General features: G+C 35.6%; 1 protein-coding gene and 1 long non-coding RNA gene across 8 annotated transcripts in view; one reads left to right on the top strand and one right to left on the bottom strand.

Annotated features, from left to right (window-relative positions):
* The window catches only part of Pgant5 (polypeptide N-acetylgalactosaminyltransferase 5), a 158,232-nt gene extending 137,717 nt beyond the window's left edge, over positions 1-20,515 (top strand). For all 7 annotated transcript variants that reach the window (XM_067768156.1, XM_067768155.1, XM_067768154.1 and 4 more), the window contains 7 exons: positions 8,382-8,737; positions 11,305-11,471; positions 11,617-11,738; positions 11,839-12,035; positions 13,533-13,710; positions 13,972-14,152; positions 20,439-20,515. In XM_067768156.1, coding sequence (XP_067624257.1) covers positions 8,382-8,737; positions 11,305-11,471; positions 11,617-11,738; positions 11,839-12,035; positions 13,533-13,710; positions 13,972-14,152; positions 20,439-20,470 — 1,233 coding nt within the window. In that variant the 3' untranslated portion in view covers positions 20,471-20,515. The remainder of the gene's footprint in view (positions 1-8,381; positions 8,738-11,304; positions 11,472-11,616; positions 11,739-11,838; positions 12,036-13,532; positions 13,711-13,971; positions 14,153-20,438) is intronic.
* The window catches only part of LOC137241018 (uncharacterized), a 33,109-nt gene extending 10,563 nt beyond the window's left edge, over positions 1-22,546 (bottom strand). Inside the window, exon 1 of the long non-coding RNA XR_010949885.1 lies at positions 22,414-22,546. This is a non-coding gene — a long non-coding RNA (uncharacterized lncRNA). The remainder of the gene's footprint in view (positions 1-22,413) is intronic.
* Between the last annotated feature and the right edge of the window lie 4,276 nt (positions 22,547-26,822).

Below are 26,822 nucleotides of genomic sequence, written 5' to 3'. Positions count from 1 at the left end.
TCAGCCTGTGGCACATTTGTTGTCTTCCCGACTCATCTGCAACTTTAATATCCTACAGCGATCTCTAACTCCCTTTTTGTAACCAAGACTTTCTTGGAGGACGGCAATCCAAAGAAAAAGTCTTTATTATAGAACAAGTAAGGAAGGTTAAGTTCGGGTGTAACCGAACATTACATACTCAGTTGAGAGCTATGGTGACAACATAAGGGAAAATAACCATGTAGGAAAATGAACCGAGGGAAACCGTGGAATGTGTTTGTATGACATGTGTATCAAATGAAAGACATTAAAGAGTATTTTGTGAGGGAATGGGCCATAGTTCTATAGGTGGACGTCGTTTCGAAATATCGCCATAAAGGTGGACCAGGGGTGACTCTAGGATGTGTTTGTACGATATGGATATCAAATTAAAGGTATTAATGAGGGTTTTAAAAGGGAGTGGTGGTAGTTGTATAGGTGATCGCTTTTTCGAGATATCGCCATAAAGGTGGACCAGGGGTGACTCTAGAATGCGTTTGTACAATATGGGTATCAAACGAAAGGTGTTAATGAGTATTTTAAAAGGGAGTGGGTCTTAGTTCTATAGGTGGACGCCGTTTCGAAATATCGCCATAAAGGTGGACCAGTGGTGACTCTAGGATGTGTTTGTACGATATGGGTATCAAATTAAAGGTATTAATGAGGGTTTTAAAAGGGAGTGGTGGTAGTTGTATAGGTGGTCGCTTTTTCGAGATATCGCCATAGAGGTGGACCAGGGGTGAATCTAGAATGCGTTTGTACAATATGGGTATCAAACGAAAGGTGTTAATGAGTATTTTAAAAGGGAGTGGGCCTTAGTTCTATAGGTGGACGCCTTTTCGAGATATCGCCATAAAGGTGGACCAGGGGTGACCCTAGAATTTGTTTGTACAATATGGGTATAAAAAAAAGGTGCTAATGAGTATTTTAAAAGGGCGTGGGGCTTAGTTCTATAGGTGGACGCCTTTTCGAGATATCGCCATAAAGGTGAACCAGGGTGACTCTAGAATGTGTTTGTACGATATTGGTATTAATGAGAGTTTTAAAAGGGAGTGGTGGTAGTTGTATAGGTGATCGCTTTTTCGAGATATCGCCATAAAGGTGGACCAGGGGTGACTCTAGAATGCGTTTGTACAATATGGGTATCAAACGAAAGGTGTTAATGAGTATTTTAAAAGGGAGTGGGCCTTAGTTCTATAGGTGGACGCCGTTTCGAAATATCGCCATAAAGGTGGACCAGTGGTGACTCTAGGATGTGTTTGTACGATATGGGTATCAAATTAAAGGTATTAATGAGGGTTTTAAAAGGGAGTGGTGGTAGTTGTATAGGTGGTCGCTTTTTCGAGATATCGCCATAGAGGTGGACCAGGGGTGAATCTAGAATGCGTTTGTACAATATGGGTATCAAACGAAAGGTGTTAATGAGTATTTTAAAAGGGAGTGGGCCTTAGTTCTATAGGTGGACGCCTTTTCGAGATATCGCCATAAAGGTGGACCAGGGGTGACCCTAGAATTTGTTTGTACAATATGGGTATAAAAAAAAGGTGCCAATGAGTATTTTAAAAGGGCGTGGGGCTTAGTTCTATAGGTGGACGCCTTTTCGAGATATCGCCATAAAGGTGGACCAGGGTGACTCTAGAATGTGTTTGTACGATATTGGTATCAAATTAAAGGTATTAATGAGGGTTTTAAAAGGGAGTGGTGGTAGTTGTATAGGTGGTCGCTTTTTCGAGATATCGCCATAGAGGTGGACCAGGGGTGAATCTAGAATGCGTTTGTACAATATGGGTATCAAACGAGTGGTGGTAGTTGTATATGTGAAGGCGTTTTCCAGATATCGACCAAAATGTGGACCAGGGTGACCCAGAACATCATCTGTTGGATACCGCTAATTTATTTATATATGTAATACCTGCAAAGATTTCAAGGGTTTTTTATTTCGCCCTGCAGAACATTTTCATTTTCTTCTACTTAATATGGTAGGTGTCACAACCAAGTAAGTAAGTAATATTTCGCGTCAATAAACCAATCCAATTACCATGTTTCATCCCTTTTTTCGTATTTGGTATAGAATTATGGCATTTTTTTCATTTTTCGGAATTTTCGATATCGAAAAAGTGGGCGTGGTCATAGTAGGATCTCGTTCATTTTTTACACCAAGATAAAGTGTGTTCAGATAAGTACGTGAACTAAGTTCAGTAAAGATATGTCGATTTTTGCTGTAGTTATCGTGTTAACGGCCATGCGGAAGGTAAGACGGATGACCGTGTATTAAAACTGGGCGTGGCTTCAACCGATTTCGCAGTTAACGTCATAAAATCTATGCCCCTACCAAATTTCAAAAGGATTGGTAAATTTTTGTTCGACTTATGGCATTAAAAGTATCCAAATTAAATGAAAAAGGGCGAAGCCACGCCCATTTTGAAATTTTCTTTTACTTTTGTATTTTGTTGCACCATATCATTACTGGAGTTGAATGTTGACATAATTTACTTATATACTGTAAAGATATTAAATTGTTTGTTAAAATTTTACTTTAAAAAAATTTTTTTTTTTAAAGTGGGCGTGGTCCTTCTACGATTTTGCTAATTTTTATTAAGCGTACATATAGAAATGCCTAATTTCATCATGATATCTTCAACGACTGCCAAATTACAGCTTGCAAGTTTTAAATTACCTTCTTTTAAAAGTGGGCGGTGCCACGCCCATTGTCCAAAATTTTACTAATTTTCAATTCTGCGTCATAAGTTCAACTCACATACCAAATTTCATCGCTTTATCTGTCTTTGGTAATGAATTATTGCACTTTTTCGGTTTTTCGAAATTTTCGATATCGAAAAAGTGGGCGTGGTTATAGTCCGATATCGTTCATTTTAATTAGCGATCTGAGATGAGTGCTCAGGAACCTACATACCAAATTTCATCAAGATACCTCAAAATTTACTCAAGTTATCGTGTTAACGGACGGACGGACGGACGGACGGACATGGCTAAATCAAATTTTTTTTCGATCCTGATGATTTTGATATATGGAAGTCTATATCTATCTCGATTCCTTTATACTTGTACAACCAACCGTTATGCAATCAAACTTAATATACTCTGTGAGCTCTGCTCAACTGAGTATAAAAAGAGGTAGAGATAGACAATTCTGGAACCACTTTGGTAGGTGCGTCTCGATTATCAATCGTCATGCCATATATCGCTACCATCAACTGAAAGGCCCGAACGGCAAATGTATGTGCATAAATCGTGGTATGAGGGTCAATATCGGTGTCAGGGTCGTATTATCGAGCTAGATATTCACACATTTTCCAGTTTTTAACTTAAATGCTTCAAGCCATACTTTTGAGAACTGAGCAAATCAGAAGGAGTTTCATTACGTTTTACGCTTGACATTTCCAACAGAAGGGATGCATCCCTATTGCGGCTTCTCCTACTTTTGCGGAACCGGGTATATTTTCGTAACCTGATATATTTTCGAAACTGGGAACTTTTCATAACCGGTTACTTCTTCATAGCTGGGTATTTTATAGAGCCGAATACTTTTACACAACCGGTTTCTTTTTCAGAACCGGTTGTTTTTTTAAAATCGAGCACTGTTTTATAAAGGCGTAGTTTTTAGGAACCTATGTATAACTTTTTTAGAAACGTCTTCTTTTTGTAGTCGGTTGCTTATTATGACCGGTTTTTTCGGAACAGGTAACTTTTTAGAACCGAGTACTTTTTCAAAACCGGTTCCTTTTAAGAATAGGGGTTTCCTTTGTTTTTTAGAAATCGGTAACTTTTTTAGAACCTAGCACTTTTCCATAAGAGGATAATTTATCGGAACCAATCACTTTTTTTAGAACCGGACTCTGTTTAGATCCTGTTGCTTTTTCGGAGCTACATACCAGATACTTTCTTAGGAACCCAAACATGAAAGCGAAAATGGTTTCGATATTGCCTGGAAATGTACGCCACCACAATCCCAAATTGAATTCGAAGTCATCCCTCAGTGGTTCCAAAATGATCCCAAACTTAACCGCCAAATATAGTGTCCAAGTCAAAGTGGAATGGTTCCAAAATTATCCCAGTCACAAATCCATAAAGATCTCGGAACTGTCGCAAAATACTTTCAAAATGACCCCAGCATGGTTTTAAAGCGATTCAACCTACAACCCCGGAATTATCTCGAAAGTTTATTCCGAAAATAATCCCGACTTAGTCGTGAAAACAATTCGCAAATGATCCGGAAACAGTTTTAAAGTTTCAAAGTTTTCCTTAAATAAACTTTATTCAGCAGTGATATCAAATAGATCCTACAATATTTCCGAATTACTCGGAATCGGGCAACCTAGTCGGATGAAATTTCGTGCATAGTATATTACACTCCTAACCTTTTTATGTATGTGCTTTTTCTACGTGGAAAAAAATTACCTATTGGGAAAATTGCCGCCAACTTCAAGTTAACGTGCCACTTTTCGAAAACCACCTTAGAGACCAGCTAGGAAAATAATTCTTGCACACGAATTTGCCATAAATTTGCCCTAGATGAGTAGCATATTTTATAATTTCGAAAAAAAAAAAAAAAATTACTTTTTTTATGGTGCACCGCCAACTTCACGTGGAGTTAACGTGCCACTTTTCCAAAACCACTTTGGAAACCAGTTCGAGAAATAATTTCTGCAGAAGAAATTGCCGTGAAGTATCCGTGAAACAGCGTGGCCATATTTTAGAAAATATCGAGTGGCACGCCAACTTCAAGTTAACGTGCCACTTTTCGAAAACCACCTTAGAGACCAGTTAGGAAAATAATTCATGTACGTGAATTTGCAATTTTATAAATTGGAAAAAAAAATCCTAAACCACCTCCTCCAAATATTTATTTTTAAATTGGCCACTGTTGGTTTGGTACCACCCGGTGTTTGCATTTATGATAACTTTTGAAAGTTAAATACAGCAAAGCCATAAAGTTCACAACTTGAAATAAGAATGTAGTGAAATATATGTATGTATGTATATGCATATTAGCTTTTATTTTTTGGGTCCTCTGTGTTGTAACAGACGTAGTAAGTGGTAGATGCGACCAAGCATTTGACTTTGTAGATTGTTTTTGTTGTTCTGCTGATACAGCACTAACGCTCCGAGTCTGGGGTATAACATTTTAATTAACACTTCGTGACCGGCATTGTCGACATTACTTTCGTTGTTGTTGTTTTTGTTATTATTTATATGTCTTTAACAATGCTACCACTAGCCGGCCGGTTGTCGTCTGTTGTTATTAATATTGTTATAGTTTTGTTGTAATTTTAAGTTATATATGTAGTTGTCATAGTCACACATGCGTATGTTTGTGTGTGTGTGTGTGTGCGTGTGTGTGCGTGTGTGTGTGTGTGTGTGTGTGTGTGTGTGTGCGCGCGTGTGTGTGTGTGTGTATGTCTTGTACCCAGCCAACCCAACGGCAGTGCAATTAATTGCACAATAAATCTTGCCTTAAATCAGAATTATACTGTTGAACTTGGCGTGTGGCACAAGCATAAGCGCAGACACAGTATAACACAACATAACGCAAACCTACAGCACTGCCACCACCGACACCGTCGACAGCGACCCTCTGAACCCGCACACGCTCTCAGCAGAAAGAACCACAATAAACAAAAAGCAATGGTGGTATAGTTGAAGCTCGTAATTTCGCCAAGTCGACGTTGTCTTACCAACTGCTGTTGTTGTCATGACTTTCACTACCCCCTCGCTCTGTGTTTTGCTAAAGTTTGTATTCTGACCATTCCATTCATCACTTCGCAAATGCATTATCTGTGCTTCTCAGTCTGCTAGCAATTGTTAAAAAGTTTGTCATGCAACTGATGTACCTACACTCACGTAGATTTTGAAACCCTGCAGTCTGAACGACTAGCTGTAAATATCAAAAAGTTCCGAATCGGTTCCGAAAGTTATCTCGAAATGATTCCGTCTCTAAATTATACCGAAATAGCTTCAATGACAGTTATGGAATGTTTGCGAAAAGAGTTCCTAATGGTTACGAGACAGTCGCAGATCTACACGATGTGACCCAAAATTGTTTTGCAACAGCAAAATCATCCAGCTCGGTGACAACCACCCGAATTGCACAATACAAAGGACAAAACATACAAAATGGTACCAAACTCCCAATCTCAACGATGTTAAGATATCTCTGCGTCGAAATGGGTAGCAATATTGACTGGCATGCAAGAGCTTATAGGTTTGGATTGGGACAACCATTGGCTGTCTTTGAAATTTCACTAGAGACTGGAGAGCAGTGACTAGTGAGGCGACAGAGTTTGTAAGGGGGCGAGTATACCACTTTACGAAGGCTGGCTCAAAATGTCATGTCGCCTTCAAGTATTCTCAAAACAACTACAGATCGCGTATTTCATCCGTCTTTATGAAGAGGAAGCTTATTGATAAATATCTTCATCGAGGCATCGCTGCGATGGCACAGTGTTCTATACGGGGCGTGAGTTAGTTTATTGACGAGACCAAATGGTTTGGTTAACAATGCAATTATGGACGTGAAAAAATGTCTAGGATAAATTAATGGAAGGTTGGAAAGCACTCGTTTTCAATCCCTAATTGTGGTTTTTGGCGAGCCATTTCTGGTACATCGAGCGGCAGCTATACACAGTTCGCTGTGGCATCATTAGAGTTTTTTGAATAAAACCGATTTCAAACAAAAGTTCAAATCGGAAGCTATTCTTTTTTAGAATATCGCTTCGTTTCACTGTTGGGTAGGTATTGACATTTGTGGATGTGAATAAAAGTTTCTCATCTGCTCTACTTGCTGCTATCGTCACTGATCTAGTACAAACTGTTTACGGCCCGGCACTTTCGTTGTTGGCCACACCTGACCAGTGACCGGACACAAGTCAACTATGTGTGTTTGTCCATTCAACAAATTTATGCATTTACCCATATGTAAATATATCTTACATTTGCATCCAGTTGTTTATATGAGCCAAATTCTTCTTGTGGGGAAATAAACCATATGCACTTCTGCGCATGTATGTATGAGTGTACCGCCGTTATTGTAACGTAAATGTACATTACTACAGCGGAATTTGTTGCATGTGGCATACACGTGTGACCATCAGGGCTATGAACTCAATAACAAAGGTGGATTTACTTTAACGAACACTGAAGCTATACGTTGCGCTCGCAATTCCTTGAGAAGGGTTTCGCTGCACAACCTCTAGAATCCTTGGTTTTTCGGCTCGTTGACAATAAGAACGAGTTGTACAAATGTACTTATATATTATACATATGTATGTATATGTGATAATAAGAATGTTGAACATGTAATAAATTTTGAAGCACTAATATTCCTATTATTACTGTAAACGGGCTCCTGTAAACCTTCCTATTGGTTAAAGTGATTGTTGTCTCCATCTATGTCAGTGTCTACATCGGGCAGTCATTTTTGTTTCCGGTCCTGCTGCCTTGCTCTTATCGTAATTTTGTTTCAAATGTTTATTGTTCATTCTTTCGTTTCTTCGTCGTGCGACTGGAGATCGATTCACCATTCATCCATCGGCACAGGTACCACCTTTCAACAGGGTGGTGCTGGTGGGGTAGTCCGCCACCGGCTGCAGTATCCTAACCTGTTCACCTTACGTAGGTTGCAATGTGGGGCATTCCTTTAAGTTTAAGTTCACCATCGTCTGGGGTTCGCTACCTGTGGACTGCCTAAGGCTGATGTTTAAGCGCCTTCTAGGGACAACTTAACTTTACCGCGTCTTGCATCAGTGTTGCTTACGATTCCCATAGTAGACGAATGTCTTAATTTAGCATGGCCGCGCTTACCCAGTGATAAAACCTCACTGCTTTACACTAACCTGACTTACCATGTAAAATTCGGTGAAACCAACGAGGAAACCTTTATCAAAGCAATAATTTCTAAAAAAAAAAAATCGTGACTGACTATGATGGCACAGCGACGGAAGTATCTTAGTAAATCGCAGTAACATTCGATATCAAGTTTACCAATAATATCAATCGCACACAACCTCATTCGTCAAAAGTTGCGGAATATGCCAATGTTTTATTCACTTTTTTAAGACCTAAGCCCACTGTTTAAATTTAAAATGATAATTTACTAAATTAATAAAAGCTTCTTCTTGTTGTCAATGTAGTGACGTTGCACCGCAAGCACAGTTTTTCTATATGTGCGAGCGATGGTTTACAATAAGCGGATTTTAAAGTGAAATGTATACGAAAAAAAAATTCATATTTTATTTTAATTTAATATTTCCATTACATAAAGTTTAAAACTCTCTCCTACACACATACATACATACAAGCATTCAAACATACTATTAATTATTCATCCTTTCCTCTTATTGCAGCTGCCTGATGCGCAAAAGTTGGTCGACGAACAAAATATGGTTGATGACAGAGAAATTAATACAGAAAAGAATTTGGATGGTGATGGTGGCGGTGGCGGTGGTGGTGGCAAAGGACCAGGAGGCTTTGCCGGTGGTGGCATATCGATGACATATCGCAGTACAATATTAAAAAAATGGCATTCTGCACCAACGGTGCGAGAGGAAAAAGGTAAACAAGGTGAATTGGGTAAACCAGTGAAAATACCACCGGAAATGAAGGATCTGATGAAGGAGAAATTCAAAGAGAACCAATTCAATTTATTAGCCAGCGATATGATCTCATTGAATCGTTCGTTGACCGATGTGCGACATGAAAAGTGAGTATATGTGCAATAACAACAATCACACAAATGACACGAATGAATTTACTTTAATTTTGCTGTGAGAAAAGTGAATTGTTCATTATATCAATATACAGTTATTGTGCAATGTAATAGTAACACTTAGTATTGTTGACCTATTAGTAGAGATATTTATAGTGTTTATTCATTGTAATGATTACGACATGAATTGAATTGTTTCCGAGTATTTCTTTTAGTTATTTTATTAAAATATTTTTTTACTTCTCCATGTTCACTAAACAATCTCACGTCAGCATGAAAGCAAATATTTTATAATTACAATAACATTACAATTAATAAATAATAATTACAATTGCATTACAATTACAATTGCGTTCAAATTACAATCGCGTTATAATTATAATTTAAAAATTCATTACTGGCATTGCAATGGCAAATGCATCACAATTACCATAACATTACAGACAAATTACACTTACATTATAAAAACGATTGCGTTTCAATTACAGTACCTTGTTAATCGTCATTATTATTGGCCCTAAGCCGTCTTGCAGTTGTTGGCCATTGCCAAATAAGTCACATTAGCTATCCCTGCTTCGCGGTAACTGTCGCCAATCCCCTAAAGATATCAAGTTTTCCTCCAACTGTCTCTCAACTCAGTTGGAGTTTTATCTTTCTCTGCTGTCAAATGTGAGCACCTATTCGCTTTTATTCACATTCTGGTCACTATGGTCATATCTGTGATAAACTCATACAGCTCAGCTTTAAATTTTCTTCGATGCACGTCGTTGAAATGCAGACATAGCAGGACACAGACGACTTCTTTTTTTGCTGCTAAGAGCTGCTTTGAAGTAGGTAGACAAAGAGATGTTGCGTGCCGATTTTCTTATTGTGGGTGTTCTGAAGTCTTATAACAAACAGCACGTCGACCTTGGACTTCTGCATTTCACACTATACGCTAGATGGAACCTTATATGCGATATTTATCACGCAGATTTCATGGTAATGCGCGCAGCTTGCGGGATCGCCCTAAGTATTTGGTAGAAGACGGTTAAATTGAGATTTGTTTCCTTCATAACTGAAGCACCCAATAATTCCTAATAAGCGGAGTTATTTTATAACATGCCCTGATTTTTGTTAGGGTAATTCAATTTTTGTTAGGGTAATAGGGCACAATTCGGGTAATACTATGGATTCATTCAGTCTATGTCAGGATCTCATGGAGCGGCCAGCTCAACCTAACCTCAAATATCAAACAGGATATAAAGCATCTCCCACTAGCGCAGTTTGGCTTCACATTTCTTTTATTTTCTAATAAAACGCCTACCGCCGCTATGCAGCGGTACCCTGTCGTCTGCGTCCCTTTTTCCAAAGTAACGCGACCTTCCTCTTGGTATCAACTATTTGCCCCGACTCCCTGGAACCTATGGTATTGTCAGCGCCGGTACGTAGTATGTGAGATATGTACTTCCGCTGCCCGGTTACATTATTAGGTCAAATATTGCCAAGTGGAGTAATCGTCAGCAGCAGAACCGGTACTCAACGGCAAACTTTAATTGTGTCGCTGCATAGAGGCGTGGTGTGCCTTAGCTAGCACAAGGTACTGCACCCCCTTTGGAGATATTAGGGGGACTCATGTAACCTTATAAATGCCTTATAAAGTGTGTAAACGTATAAATTTATCTAGTGCGTAAACGAGCTGTCAAATTTTGTATGAAAAATCATTTATACAATTTGTATAAATTTACGCGCACATTTCATTGTGTAAACGCGGTAAACTCAAAGGAATGCAACCTTGCAGACATTACAGCAGGCATTTTCATCAGAAATCTCCAACATCAGCAAGTAAAGACGTTTTAGTTTTGAGTTTTCACTTAATCTTGGCATTTTTTAATTTGTATAACAATCAAAAAAAATTTTGTTTGGCAATAATACAGCTGATAAACAATCAAGTTTATCAAGAATATTACTAGGTGCGTTCATATAACAGTGTATGTAAATGGATATAATTTTACACCTTATAAGTTTATATGCTTTCATGAGTCCCCCTATTATATCACGGAGGTTGAATTTTCCGCCATTACTTCACGGCGAAATCTCTTTCTCATCACAAGACCTACATCGGGTCTTCGTATTGCTCCTCCGTTCTCATGGTCCTATTTCCGTTCTGCCATTCCCCGTATGTATGTAGAGCTTGCTGAGTGACTGTGATTTAGCATTTGCCCTCACGAGGACATCAAACAACCGGGCAACTGAACATTCCAGGTACATGGTGGCAAATCGTAGTCCCGAAAACGTTTGAAGCTTGCGTCATTAGAAAAAAATCTCATCTTGGTTGTGCGTGTGTAAATTACTACATTTTTAATGCATTGAGTAAACAATAACAATAAACATCTGAAAAAAACATAAAATTGACTGGTTTTGAAAACAAAATTTTATTTTATAAATTTTTTTTCTGGTGATTGATTCCTAGCAATGCTTGATTTTAAATTAAGCATTATTATAATGCACACCACTGTAAATAGATATGAAATTCAACTTAACCCAATTTAAACTGACACAATCTATTCATTTATGTGTAGTTGCAAGAAGAAGCATTATCCGTCAAAACTGCCAACAACTTCAATTGTGATAGTTTTCCACAATGAAGCGTGGACAACGTTACTCCGCACCGTTTGGAGTGTAATAAATCGCTCGCCACGTACCTTACTCAGGGAGATTATCCTTGTGGATGATGCTAGTGAGAGAGGTAAGTAAAAATACCACTTCATTTTACCATCTTTGTGCCTATGCAAATGAGCAATTTATGTATGTTAATCAAGCAAATTCATTTATATTCCTTTTTTCCTCACACTTTTCTCTCTTAACCCTCTCTTAACATTCATTACATACAGATTACTTGGGCAAAAAGCTGGAGGATTATGTAGCACAATTGCCGGTACATACGTTTGTGCTACGTACAGAAAAACGTTCGGGTTTAATACGTGCCCGACTGTTGGGCGCCGAGCATGTGACGGTATATAAATGATAATTTAATTAAATTGTCTGTTTGTGTTACTTTGAGGAGTTACTAACGAATTTATTTCTGAAAATTTTGTTTTTTTTTTTGCTTACAGGGTGAAGTCATTACATTCCTGGATGCGCATTGCGAATGTACGGAAGGTTGGCTGGAACCTCTCTTGGCGCGCATTGTTCAAAATCGTCGCACTGTTGTGTGTCCCATTATTGATGTGATCTCAGATGAGACATTCGAATATATAACCGCTTCGGACTCAACGTGGGGTGGTTTTAATTGGAAATTAAACTTCAGATGGTAAATAGAAAATACGTTTTTTTGTTGCTAAGCAGTGTAATTTTATGCGAAATTTGCAGAAGATTGCACAATATTCCATTAGTACGCCTAAATGTATGCTAGATGTGCTGGTTGACGGCGCAGTACACTTTTGAGATCTTCTGATCTATCTGCAGCTACTTTTTCTCATATTTGAAAGATCTATAGTTTTTAGTATCGCATCCATAAGGCGCGCAATATTGAAAAAAGTAAAAAAAGTAGTAAAAGTAAAAAAGTAGTTTCTCGCGTTTTTATATTCTAATAACAAATACAAATTTACGACTATTTAAATCATAATTTAAAATGATCTAGGATTACTGTAATGATAATTTTAAAATATTCATTCGATTACTGTGATGGTAATTTAAAAAATAAATAAACTTCGTTTAATGTAATGGCATTTGTTACCGTAATTGAAAAAATTAAATTGCGATTACTGTATTGATAGCTAAAAAAAATTTATTACGATTAGTGTTATGCTATTAATAAAAGATTAAATACGAGTACTGTAAGGGCAATTGAAAAAAAATTTAAATAATATTAAGGTAATGAAAATTTATGAAAATTTAATGGTAGTTTAAAAAATTAAATTACGATTACTATACCAATTAAAAAAAGTTGTATTTGCGATACTATGATGGTAAATTGAAAAAAATCTTATTTCGATTAATGTATTGAAAATTTGAAAAAATCTACTACGATTACTGTAACGGTAACTTGAAAAAAAAAAATTAATTACGATGTATGTATTTGTAATTTAAAAAATTAGAATTACGATAATGTGATGGTTATTTAAAACGATTTAATTACTATTACTGTTACGCTGTGATGGTAACTCAAACTAAATTAAATAACAATTGCTGTAATGGTAATTTAATAAAAGTGGAATTATGATTACTGTTATGCAAATAAAAAATTTGTTTGCGCTTACTACCATTACATTACATTTGAAATAAATTAAGTTACTACTATTGTAATGGTAATTTGAAAAAAAATTTAGCTTCGATTAACGTAATGTAATTTAAAAAAGTTTTTATTTCGCTTACTGTAATGGTAGTTTAAAAAAACTGAATTACGATTACCATAATGGTAATTTAAAAAGTATTTGATTATGCAAACTGTAATGATTATTTATAAAAACCTAAACTACAGTTACTATGATGATAATGAAGAAATTTCGATTACTGTAATAGTATTTAAAAAAAATTTAATTACGGTTACTGTGATGGTAATAAATAAAATTTCGATTACTGTAATGGTATTTAAAAAAATGTGATTACGGTTACTATGATGGTAATAAATAAATTTCGATTACTGTAAAGGTATTTGAAAATAAAAAATATTTCGATTGCGATCAGAGCCGTAGTGTAATCGTAACCCGTGTTGAACTAAGTATTCTTATTCATTTTTTTTACTATGAATGGTGCAATCTTATATTTAGCCACCTTACTAACCAATATCAATTCAAATTTCTCTCAGGTATCGTGTTCCTCAACGTGAAATGGAGCGTCGCAATAATGATCGTACAGCGCCGTTACGCACGCCCACGATGGCAGGTGGTTTGTTCTCAATCGACAAAGACTATTTCTATGAAATTGGCTCATACGATGAGGGCATGGATATATGGGGTGGTGAAAATTTAGAAATGTCCTTTCGGGTAAGTTAAGCGATTTAAATCACTTCAACAAATATAAAAAGCATTGAAAATTATTTTCAGTGTTACAAATATGTATCTGTATTATTCAATAGCATATGAAAATTTTATATTAGTTACTTTTAATTCAGCAAGCGCGTATTTTTTTAACTTTCGAATTAACTTAAGTTTTTTCGTGTGTGTTTTTGACTTTATTTTTCCTATTTATATAATTGGTATGTATTATTTTGAAAATAAAATTTTATACTGTACTATACACTTTAGATATGGCAATGTGGCGGCATTTTAGAAATAATACCCTGTTCACATGTGGGTCATGTATTCCGTGATAAATCGCCTTATACATTCCCTGGCGGTGTGGCCAAAATTGTGCTGCATAATGCGGCGCGTGTGGCCGAAGTGTGGTTGGATGAGTGGCGTGATTTTTATTATGCAATGAGCTCAGGTTCGAAATTGTGTCTTCTCTACACGTTGCTTACTCTTTATTTACTTTGTACTACTTACCACTTTACTACTGCTAATTACATATTTAATAATACAACAATACTTTTTTTTTCTAAACAAAAACAAAAAAATTAAAAATACCAACGACATTATTACCATTTATCATTATCACCAATTACAAATGTGAAACAAACATATAACAATTTTTTCCTTTTTTATATTCATAACTTTTTGGAAATTTTCTATCACATATCACTTATATTAACCCTTTTTTAACTTTATCGCGACTAACATAACTTAAAATGAAGAAAATTTTTTTTTAAACTGTTTATTTTTTTTTTCTGTTCCTTTTATGTAACTCAAATCATCTGTTGTTCTTACTCACTTCGTATTGGTTTTATTAAACGCTAGTGGAAAATATTTGCTAATTTAGGAAACCCGCCGTGGTGTGGTGGTAGCGTGCTCCGCCTACCACACCGACGGTTCTGGGGTCAAGTTCCGAGCAAAGTAGCATCAAAATTTAGAAAAAAAAAGTTTTTTCAACAAAAAAAAAAACATGTCTAATCGAGGTCGTCCCTCGGAAATGATTTGGCAAACACTCCAAGTGTATTTTGCCATAAAAAGCTTCTCAGTAAAACTTAATCTGCTTTGCAGATGCAGTTCGAAGTAGACCTTACGATTTCTCGAACATGTTCGAGAAGAGAGTTCTCGCGAGTCTCGCCTTCTCGCGAGATTCTCGAATCTCGAATTACTCGTAAGGCTCGTGAGATTGTCGAATCTCGAATTACTCGTAAGGCTCGCGAGCTTCTCGACATTCAACTTAATCGATTCATTGACGGTTTTATATAGAGCTTGCGATTTCTTCTGGAGCACAAGCCAAAATGTCCGCAAAACCACAAGTAACAAGTAAGGGAGGCTAAGTTCGGGTGTAACCGAACATTACATACTCAGTTGAGAGCTGTGGGTACAAAGTAAGGGAAAATCACCATGTTGTAAAAAAAACCTAGGGTAACCCTGGAATGTGTTTGTATGACATGTGTATCAAATGGAAGGTATTAAAGAGTATTTTAAGAGGAAGTGGGCCATAGTTCTATAGATGGACGCCATTTAGGGATATCGCCATAAAGGTGGACCAGGCCTGACTCTAGAATTTGTTTGTACGATATGGGTATCAAATGAAATGTGTTAATGATAATTTTAAAAGGGAGTGGGCCTAAGTTCTATAGGTGGACGTCTTTTCGAGATATCGCCATAAAGGTGGACCAGGGGTGACTCTAGAATTTATTTTGTACGATATGGGTATCAAATGAAAGGTATTAATGAGTATTTTAAAAGGGCGTGGGCCTAAGTTCTATAGATGGATGCCTTTTCGAGATATCGCCATAAATATGGGCCAGGGGTGACTCTAGAATTTGTTTTTACGATATGAGTATCAAATGAAAGGTGTTAATGAGTATTTTAAGAGGGCGTTGGCCTTGGTTCTATATGTGGACGCCTTTTCGAGATATCGCCATAAAGGTGGACCAGGGGTGACTCTAGAATTTGTTTGTACTATATGGGTATCAAATGAAAGGTGTTAATGAGTATTTTAAAAGGGAGTGGGCCTTACTTCTATATGTGGACGCCTTTTCGAGATATCGCCATAAACGTGGACCAGGGTTGACTCTAGAATGTGTTTGTACGATATGGGTATAAAACGAAAGGTGTTAATAAGTGTTTTAAAAGGGAGTGGGCCTTAGTTCTATGGGTGGACGCCTTTTTGGGATATCGCCATAAAGGTGGACCAGGGGTGACTCTAGAATTTGTATGTACGATATGGGTTTCAAATGAAAGGTGTTAATGAGTATTTTAAAAGGGAGTGGGCCTTATTTCTATAGGTGGATGCCTTTTCGAGATATCGCCATAAAGGTGGGCCAGGGGTGACTCTAGAATTTTTTTGTGCGATATGGGTATCAAATGAAAGGTGTTAATGAGTATTTTAAAAAGGAGTGGGCCTTAGTTCTATATGTGGACGCCTTTTCGAGATATCGCCATAAACGTGGACCAGGGGTGACTCTAGAATGTGTTTGTACGATATGGGTATCAAATTAAAGGTGTTAATGAGTATTTTAAAAGGGCGTAGGCCTTAGTTCTATAGGTGGACGCCTTTTCGAGATATCGCCATAAAGGTGGACCAGGGGTGACTCTAGAATTTGTTTGTACGATATTGGTATCAAATGAAAGGCGTTAATGAGTATTTTAAAACGGCGTGGGCCTTAGTTCTATAGGTGGGACGCCTTTTCGAGGTATCGCCATAAAGGTGGACCAGGGGTGACTCTAGAATTTGTTTGTACGATATGGGTATCAAAAGAAAGGTGTTAATGAGTATTTTAAAAAGAATTGGGCCTTAGTTCTATATGTGGACGCCTTTTCGAGATATCGCCATAAATGTGGACCAGGGGTGGCTCTAGAATGCGTTTGTACAATATGGGTATCAAACCAAAGGTGTTAATAAGTGTTTTAAAAGGGAGTGGGCGTTAGTTCTATGGGTGGACGGACGCCTTTTCGGGATATCGCCATAAACGTGGACCAGGGGTGACTCTAGAATTCGTTTGTACAATATGGGTATCAAATGAAAGGTGCTAATGAGTATTTTAAAAGGGCGTGGGCCTTAGTTCTATAGGTGGACGCATTTTCGAGATATCGCCATAAAGGTGGACCAGGGGTGACTCTAGAATTTGTTTGTATGATATGGATATCAAACGAAAGGTGTTAATGAGTATTTTAAAAGGGAGTGGGCCTTAGTTCTATAGGTGGATGCCTTTTCGAGATATCGCCATAAAGGTGGGTCAGGGGTGACTCTAGAATTTTTTGTACGATATGGGTATCAAATGAAAGGTGTTAATGAGTATCTATTTTAAAAAGGAGTGGGCCTTAGTTCTATATGTGGACGCCTTTTCGAGATATCGCCATAAACGTGGACCAGGGGTGACTCTAGAATGTGTTTGTACGATATGAGTATCAAATTAAAGGTATTAATGAGGGTTTTAAAAGGGAGTGGCCCTTAGTTGTATATGTGAAGGCGTTTTCGAGATATCGACCAAAATGGGGACCAGGGTGATCCAGAACATCATCTGTCGGGTACCGCTAATTTATTTATATATGTAATACCACGAACAATATTCCTTCCAAGATTCCAAGGGCTTTTGATTTCGCCCTGCAAAACTTTTTCATTTTCTTCTACTTAATATGGTAGGTGTCACACCCATTTTACCAAGTTTTTTCTAAAGTTATATTTTGCGCCAATAGACCAATACAATTACCATGTTTCATCCCTTTTTTCGTATTTGGTATAAAATTATGGAATTTTTTCATTTTTCGTAATTTTCGATATCGAAAAATTGGGCGTGGTCTTAGTCGGATTCCGGCCATTTTGTACACCAATACAAAGTGAGTTCAGATAAGTACGTGAACTGAGTTTAGTAAAGATATATAGATTTTTGCTCAAGTTATCGTGTTAACGGCCGAGCGGAAGGACAGACGGTCGACTGTGTATAAAAACTGGGCGTGGCTTCAACCGATTTCGCCCTTTTTCACAGAAAGCAGTTATCGTCCTAGAATCTAAGCCTCTACCAAATTTCACAAGGATTGGTAAATTTTTGTTCGACTTATGGCATTAAAAGTATCCTAGACAAATTAAATGAAAAAGGGCGGAGCCACACCCATTTTGAAATTTTCTTTTATTTTTGTATTTTGTTGCACCATATCATTACTGGAGTTGAATGTTGACATAATTTACTTATATACTGTAAAGATATTAACTTTTCTTTTAAAATTTGAATTAAAAAAAAAATTTTTTTAAAAGTGGGCGTGGTCGTTCTCCGATTTTGCTTATTTTTATTAAGCAGACATATAGTAATACCAGTAACGTTCCTGCCAAATTTCATCATGATATCTTCAACGACTGCCAAATTACAGCTTGCAAAACTTCTAAATTACCTTCTTTTAAAAGTGGGCGGTGCCACGCCCATTGTCCAAAATTTTCCTAGTTTTCAGTTCTGCGTCATAAGTTCAACTCACCCACCAAGTTTCATCGCTAAATCCGTATTTGGTAATGAATTGTCGCACTTTTTCGATTTTTCGAAATTTTCGATATCGAAAAAGTGGGCGTGGTTATTGTCCGATATCGTTCATTTTAAATAGCGATCTGAGATGAGTGCCCAGGAACCTACATACCATCATCAAGATACCTCAAAATTTACTCAAGTTATCGTGTCAACGGACAGACGGACGGACGGACGGACATGGCTCAATCGAATTTTTTTTCGATACTGATGATTTTGATATATGGAAGTCTATATCTATCTCGATTCCTTTATACCTGTACAACCAACCGTTATCCAATCAAAGTTAATATACTCTGTGAGCTCTGCTCAACTGAGTATAAAAATCCCAAAATGTATAGAATATTGCCAATGCAGCGACTGAATTGAAAGTCGAGAAGATCGCGAGTATTACGAGTAATTAGAGATTCGCTAATCTCGCCAACCTTACGAGAAATTCGAGATTCGAGAATCTCGCGAGCCTTACGAGTAATTCGAGATTCGAGAATCTCGCGAGAAGCCGTGTTCTTGATGTCTCGTTGAAAAATCTTCGAGAAGAAATCGTAAGCTCTAGTTCGAAGTCGGCATAAAACACGTAGGTCCCGCCAATTCGTAGGTAAAACTAAAAGAGTACGATGCAAAAAGGAAGAGAAGCGCGGCTTAAATCGCTTCGGCGGTAAATCGCGCTAAGTATTTATTCATTTACAAAATGGTTGTATCAAAACAAAGTTGCCCTTTTTTATTCGTGTTGCATGGCACTTTGAACAAACATTTCTGTTGAAATTTTATGGACAAGTAAACCGGTGAAATCTTCAATTCCTGGAAATAGCCCTTGTTGTAACTTATGCCAAGCCATACGTTGATAGAAACGAATATAGCTAACTCACATCACGCCTTAGGTGCTCAAACGCTACAGATCTGATTTGTGAATAAGGTAATCTGGTTTAGAATGATTTCGAGAATATGCCCATCTCTAACTCTAACTGGCGAAATGTTATATTTTTTCGAATTTTAAAATAAAAAACCATTTCAAGTTAATATTATCCCGTTTAGGCAGTAGTGCTATCAATTTTGGGAATGCATTTGGCACCATTTCAGAACTATTCACATTTCAATAATTTTTGCAGTTTTCTATGGGAGTATTTGGTTATTTCCGAGAGATTTCTGAGGTCGTTTTAAATTATTGCTGAAAAACAGCGGAATCACTTAAGCCTCGTTCTGAATTTTAGTTTCGGTCACGGTGTAGTTGCATGTTTTGGTTTCGGATGTTTTTTTGAACTCTTTTTCTGTTGCAACTCCAATTCCCGATTGGTTTTGGTTTCGCATGCACTTACGGTTGATCAGTAGGGGTCCAGTTTAGTTATAGAGTTGGTCTCGATTTCATTTCATTTCTTAAAGTACATGCACACTAAGCGGCGCGATATGTACAGTAGCGGCGCTACAGTTTTTTCCATATTTGTTCAACATTGTCGCTCATGGCCACGTCGCATCGTGCTGCTGCTGCTAGGTGCGAATTGTTCCATAACAATACATAAAAAGAATATTTTGCCGCGTCTGCACTATACTACACAGTCTGTCCTTAGCTTTAGGCTCAGTCTCGGTCTCGACACACACGTAATCACAATTGCTGAAGTTTCAATGCTGTTGAATTAGTAACAAAGTTTCCCATTTTCTCCTACGCGTTTCGGCACTATTCATACCTTCTTCAAGGAGTCAACTGTTTTTGGCAAAACATGAAACTAATACGAAAGCATACATTTGACTTAGAGTTCCAAAGTGGCCAAGTTCTATCATTTATCAAAGGCTCAGTCATTTGAAAAACTGCGTTATATTTTTATTTTTGCACCTGTTTTTCCACCGGTGTAATTTTTCATGCCAAAACTTAAATTTATTATGTTTTTTATACCTTAAGCATCGATGTAAACACGAAAATTTTTGAAATTACACTATATCATCATCAAAAGGGACTAAAAGTTGCTAAAAATCTAAATTGAGTTTAAATGACAGTAAATTTAATAATGAAAAATTTGATAACATGAAAACTTTTTGAAATTAAATTTGGAGTTTTCTATGTCAAAGTCAGAATTTCGAAAATAAAATGCAGAATATTTTAAACTCAGCCTTCTAATTTCACACAGCAACTGAATGAAATCACAATTTTGTTTAATAAAATAATAAAATAATGCATTTTTCCTTTTTACGCAGGGCCACTTGCCTTATTAACGAAAATTCGTTAAAATGGATAGCAGCCGTTTCCACCTTAACTTTGAAGGGAATGCACTTAACAAAATATGTGCCAATTAAAAAAAAAAAAACATATTATCTTGCTGCAAAAGTAAAATTGAAAATTATTAGTTTTGATCAGGGACCCAAACTGTTATCTTTATAATAAAGTTCCTTCACAAAAAATTATTTCCAGACTTTTAATTTTTAGTCCGAAAGAAATTATTATATCCAGTCTTTTATTTATAAGCTCGAAAATAAAAGTGAAATTCAGACTTTTATTTTTTAATAAAAGTCGGGTCTTATAACTATAGGGCTGATCCAAATGAAACGATTTTTTTGTCATACAAAATCCTTGTTGTTTCATCAGAAAGCGGCGTTCAAATTTCAGGAGAATATATCATTTGGATCAAACTTCATGACAAAAAAAACAAGTTCAAGTAGAAGTAATGTGCTATGAGAGTTGGTTATGGACTTTCGATGACGAATTTTTAGTATTAGTAACAAAACCTTTCAAATGACTATATGCATAATTCGTCATGAAATGCTATGGGTATTCCTGAGGCTCCATAAACTTTCACCCAGAAAAATTGTTTGACCTGGACTTTTTCGACTAAAAAAAGGGCTAGATTTTTTACTCCGTTTGGGCAATCAATAAAGAAAAAATTAGATAACTAAGAATTTGTGTTTTGTATAGAAAATTTATTGTAAGGGTTTTAATCTAGAAAACTTGACTAACTACTTCATTAAATTTCAGTGTGAAACCGGTATTACCAAGTCATTGCACATTGCTTTAAAAAAAAAAACAATTTGACTTGAAATTTTGAATTTGTAAAGATCTGAACTTGAGTGAAAGCGAAATTCTATGATTCTAATTATGGCTTGTAATATTTGGAATGGTGTTCCTATTTGTACAGATTTTTTTTGTCTGGTTAAAATAACAACAGGAACAAAAATCCAAGTTAAATAAAAATACTCTGAATTAATAGGCAGAGTTAATTTTAAAAAGGCTGTATTGGATAATATAGAAAAATTATTTTTAAAAATATTTATGCTTAAATTTATTTTGTTTTCATAAAGATTTTAAATCTGAGTTTAACTTGGAGTTTTTACAAGTACAAAAAAAATTTTGTTAAAAAAACATAATAATTTATAAAATGTTCATACAATTTAGATTTATAAGCATCCCTATATTTTTTTAAATTCTTTTTAAAAATTAATATTTATTAATAGCAAGCTTGTATGTACAATGTGTTTTTTATAATATTGGCTCGCCTTTTTTATGATTTCCGCATTACGAAAATACACTTTTTTCTTCGTAATTGAATGTTAAAATAATAAATAATAATACATTTTGAAAGCATTTCACCTTTTACATAAAAATAATTATTTGTTATACCACTTTTTGATTGAAATTCATTTTTGATTGATATTACTTTTCGATTGTATCACCCTTGAAGTTTTAACAATTTATTTGGTTCTCCCATCACTGCGCAAACAAATTCCAAACCAAAACTTCTCTAACATACTAAATTAAACAAAATCACATTAACTAAGCACACAACAAATACACAAATATAAATTTTTTATTTAGTTTTTTTTTTATTTTACTTCGGGCGAATATTTCACCTGCAAAGACAATACCAATTATTTCTTCGTTCGATCATCTGCGTCATGGTACCTACTGTTGTTGTAATACGCTAACAACCGTAATTAAAAATATATGAACTCTAATTTTTAGTTTTTTTATGTAATGGGTATTGATTTTTTTTTTTTTTTTTTTTGATTTAGTAGAGTTTATACGAAATGTTATTAACCCATATTGCTAAATAAATCGAAAATGGAGATTAATTTAGTAGCTCCATCAAATTAATTAATTTTATTAGATTGTTTGTTGTGCTCGAATTGCAAAACTCTATGATTTGTTAGTCATTATTGTGTAAGTTACTTTAAATACCTTAAGAGTGTTTTGCGATCCTGTAACGCAACTCCATTACCCCATTATGACTTGTACTTTAATTTGAACTTTTACGAACTGATAAGCTATGTATTCACATATCTAAATATTAGTGGCCAAGAATTGACATTTCCTTTATCTCTCTGCTCTATATGAAGATACAAAAGTAAGAGTCAGTAATGGTTGAGAAGAAAATTTGTCAAAACATATTTACATATACGAATTGAAAGTGCATTCAAGTAAAAAAGAATACAAGTACAAAAAGAGAAAAAGTATATTTGTACTCAAATGGAATTGCAAATTTCATTAATTGCCATTTTTCACGGCCATTCTATAGGAAGCGATAATCGTATCTCAGGCCCTTGTAATGAATGATTCAAAAGAAAGAAAGGGCGGCTCTGCTGCACTTTGAATGTATTTTCGGTAAAAATAGATCATGCCAATGAAACCACGGAGTTTATTTACATCATTTTGCCGTTGTTGGTGGCGTGCAAGATCTAGCATTGCTTTTACTTTATCGGATAGTCGATTTATGTCGCAAAAACTTGTTTTCTGGTTGATTGAACGAATATGTGGCAACGTTTATGACAAGCCAATAAACTGGAACGCGTTGAAATAATGTTCGTAGATGACAGATATAAGGAGATACTGGTCTGGTAGTGTTTCATCATTGGGTTCAACTTATTTCTTGGCAGCCAGGTGCAACAGAAATCACCACGGATAATTAGGCGGACATGTTATTCCAAACATAAATTTTTTTCAAATAAATTTGCGTTAATTTTCGCACTTTTCCATTGAAAAGTGTACCCGTTTTTTCAACGCTGATTTGTTAATGATTAAAGTTCACCAGATTCACCAGACCAAATTGGCGTACGAAGTCGGCTCTAACAATGAGATCTGACAGGTCGACGATAACGAAGCGTCATGTTACTCCATTTTGCCACAGTGTAGAAAAAGCCACGCTTGGTACAACGATATTGAAGGAAACAAATTTGCAGACGAGATGACCAGGAAAGGTTCCCATATTGATATAAGCGAGGCGAACAACTCCGTAGGACCACTGCTAAGTTGTCTCCTGAGGAAATCACGGAATATGAGATTAGGGCAACGGACACGCTGTGGACTTACCGGGATGATTAAGAGGTGTCACGGTCTTAATGGCCATATTTCGATAGAAAAGGAACTAGCTCCCTACACAAGCTAAACAAATATGTAGTGAGAGTACTTAGGTCTGTCAACACATGTCAATGCGATATTGCACCGATGCTCTGGTGCAAACCTACAATCTCCTTCTGCAGAAGTTGTCAGGATGAGGAGAAAGAGTAGTCGATTCATGAAATTCTCTGCCGTTGTTCATGACAACAAACAAGATGACTCAGATTTGTGGGCATTTTCAACAATCTGGCGAAGAATCGATTAGTCGACTAGCAAAAGTTGTTTAGTTTAATAATCGATTATCACTAATCGATTAGTTAGTTGTTCGTCTTCGACTAATCGGATAATTTTGTTTTGTAATTTGAAATGAGTTCGGGGACTTGTAAAGATGTTGTGGAGTTATGCTTAGCCATATGTAGTTCACATATTTTGCACATTGCTAGAAAAGAAATTCCCTTCACAGCTACGTTTGCAGAAACTCAGTTTGCAGCAAACAAGTAAACTGTTTTAATTTTTATAAAAAACAAAACAAAATATAACGAATAACGACAGTTAGTCGATTGCATGCTATATCGAAATCGAATAACGCTTATTTATTTTCAACCAACGCCACGACTAATCAACTAGTTGATCGATTTTAAAGTATCTGTATAATAAAAACAAGAAAATAGTTCGCGCATCTAAGTTCTTATGTTTTTTTTTTTTTTTTTAATATTTGGCTGCAGCATATTTATGCTTTATTCAAAAAAGATTCCTCTAATGTAATATCGAATTCAATGAGTATTAATCCGACCTTAGATTTATACTAGTAAATAAATAATGTAAGCAACATAAATATGGGCAGAGCTGGTCGTAAAGGATAACTATAACTTGGCTTGTAATTTACAATAAAATACAGTGCGTTTACAATTACAGTAATCTTATTTTATATGTCTCGATGCAATTATTATCGTGATCTGTTCGTTCAGTGCCCATTATACGTATGTTATCTATAAAATGCGTTGAGATAATTCATAAAACGTTTAATTTTTTTCTCTTTCTCTTCTTTCACCCCCTACTACTGCTTAAAAAATGCGTAACTAATTACCATGTATTGCTATGTTGGCTAATAATAACAATAACATTAATTATGGTGACAAAAAAAAAAAAACACAACAACAACGAAAATTTTAAAACCCACAACTACATAACACATTACAATCATTAACGAAACTTTAAAACAAAAAATATATTTTAAAAATTTATCATACCTGTGATGAACCACAAATAAAAAAAAACACAATCTTAACTTGTTCACGGCATAATTATGTATGTTAACCAATAACAACAACAAACCAACCAAAATTGTACGCTTGCGCAAAAATAACGTCCGCTTTAACGTCCATACAAATGCACGGTTCGTTGATTGATTCCGTTTAGGTTTGGATGTGTGGCGGCATACTCGAGATTGCGCCCTGCTCTCGTGTGGGTCACGTGTTTCGTAAATCTACACCGTACACATTCCCCGGTGGCACAACAGAAATTGTGAATCATAATAATGCGCGCTTGGTTGAAGTGTGGCTGGACGATTGGAAAGAGTTTTATTACAGCTTTTATCCAGGTTAACAAAAATAATAATAAAAAAAAAAAACAAATACATTTATTATTCTTTACAAAACTCTACTTCTCTCCCTGTCTCTTGATTTGCAATTTATGCACAATTAAAAATAGTGAATATACTATGTTATATGTATGTGTTAGTATAATATTTATAAAATTGTCTGTTTCTGTTTAGCTTTTTGTTTGTGCGTTTGAATTTGTTTTTTTTTTTTTAAATTACTGATTTGTTTGGCATTTGCCTAGAACAATTATAAAAATCGAAATTTTTGCAAATCCAAACAATAAAACATAAAAACCCCTGCCACATACATACATACCTAAATACAAAACCACCAAAGCTCACTTCCTTTTGTTGTATATGAGCATGCGCGCACTTTGTTCCCTTGTCTACGTCCTCAAGATCATCATTTGTCCTGTCTTTTAATTTAATTCGCTCATTCTTTCATGCATTTTTTGCAATCTGTGTTCTTGTTATTGTAAATATATATAGCTATGTTGTACTTTTTCTTCTTGTGTTTTTTCGAAATATCCACTTCCTGTGATCTGTGCCCTTCAATGACTTGAAATTTTTTATTTGTTTACGTTTTTCAACCCGATGATTACCCTAAATTATTGCCATATACATATGTATATAAATTAGCAGTAATAATTTGTACCTTAAGTGTAAATAAGCTTCTATACTATTACATTAAGAATTTTATCTTTAGATTGTTAACTACAATTCTAATTTCATTTGTTACCTTTAGCAAAAGCAAGTTTACTTGAAATCTTTTTTTTATAAACTTATACCATTTCACACAGCAGCTTAATGGAGTAATAACAATTTTTTTAATAAAATAATTTATTTTTACTTGGCACTTGCTTAGCTAACTTCATTTACTAAAAATTGTTTGTAATTCTTTAACGTTGATGAAAGTATTTTTTAAACAAGTGAGAACGGGACTGTCTTCGGATGTGCCGAAGATTTCATACCTTTCATGAATAGGGCTGAACAATAATCTTATCACATTCGTAATATCAAAATAATCGGCTGTATAAGATATGAAATATATAGTGAACAGTTGTACATACCTAAGCGATTTTTAAGATAAATAAAAAACAAGTACAGGTGTCTTAAGTTCGGGTGTAACCGAACATTATATACTCGGAGTGAGCTTCAATTGTACATTTCATTTCAGATAAATTACTTTTCTACATGACACCGCCCGTTTAAAAAAGAATGTCTCCCCATTTACTCTTACAATAAAACTTGATAAGTCAAATATCATTGATTCAAAACTATTTTTTGCTAAGTTATAGCTTATTATTCTAGTCTACGACCCTTTTAAACTTGTTTATATCTAAGCTGCCGTGGTCTTTAACCGATCACGTCCATTTTTTCTAGAAATATTTTCTGCTATAGTGAAAATATGTGTACACAATTTCATTACGATATGTTAATTTTTCTTCGAGTTATGGCTCCCGAAACATTGAAAATTGCTTAGTGATAAAAGGAGCGGTGCCACGCCCATTTTTTAAAATTTGAAGTTTTTCCTATTTACTGTTATAAATACACTTAGGAAACTAAATACCATTGATATAAAGCTCTTTTTTGCAAAGATATAGCTTATTTTATTCGTCCACGACCCTTTTAAAAATCTTTTATATAAAAGTGG

This window comes from Eurosta solidaginis, chromosome 2 (genome assembly GCF_040869045.1).
Source record: "Eurosta solidaginis isolate ZX-2024a chromosome 2, ASM4086904v1, whole genome shotgun sequence".
Lineage (NCBI taxonomy): Eukaryota > Metazoa > Arthropoda > Insecta > Diptera > Tephritidae > Eurosta > Eurosta solidaginis.
This window is presented reverse-complemented; position numbering and strand designations above follow the sequence as displayed.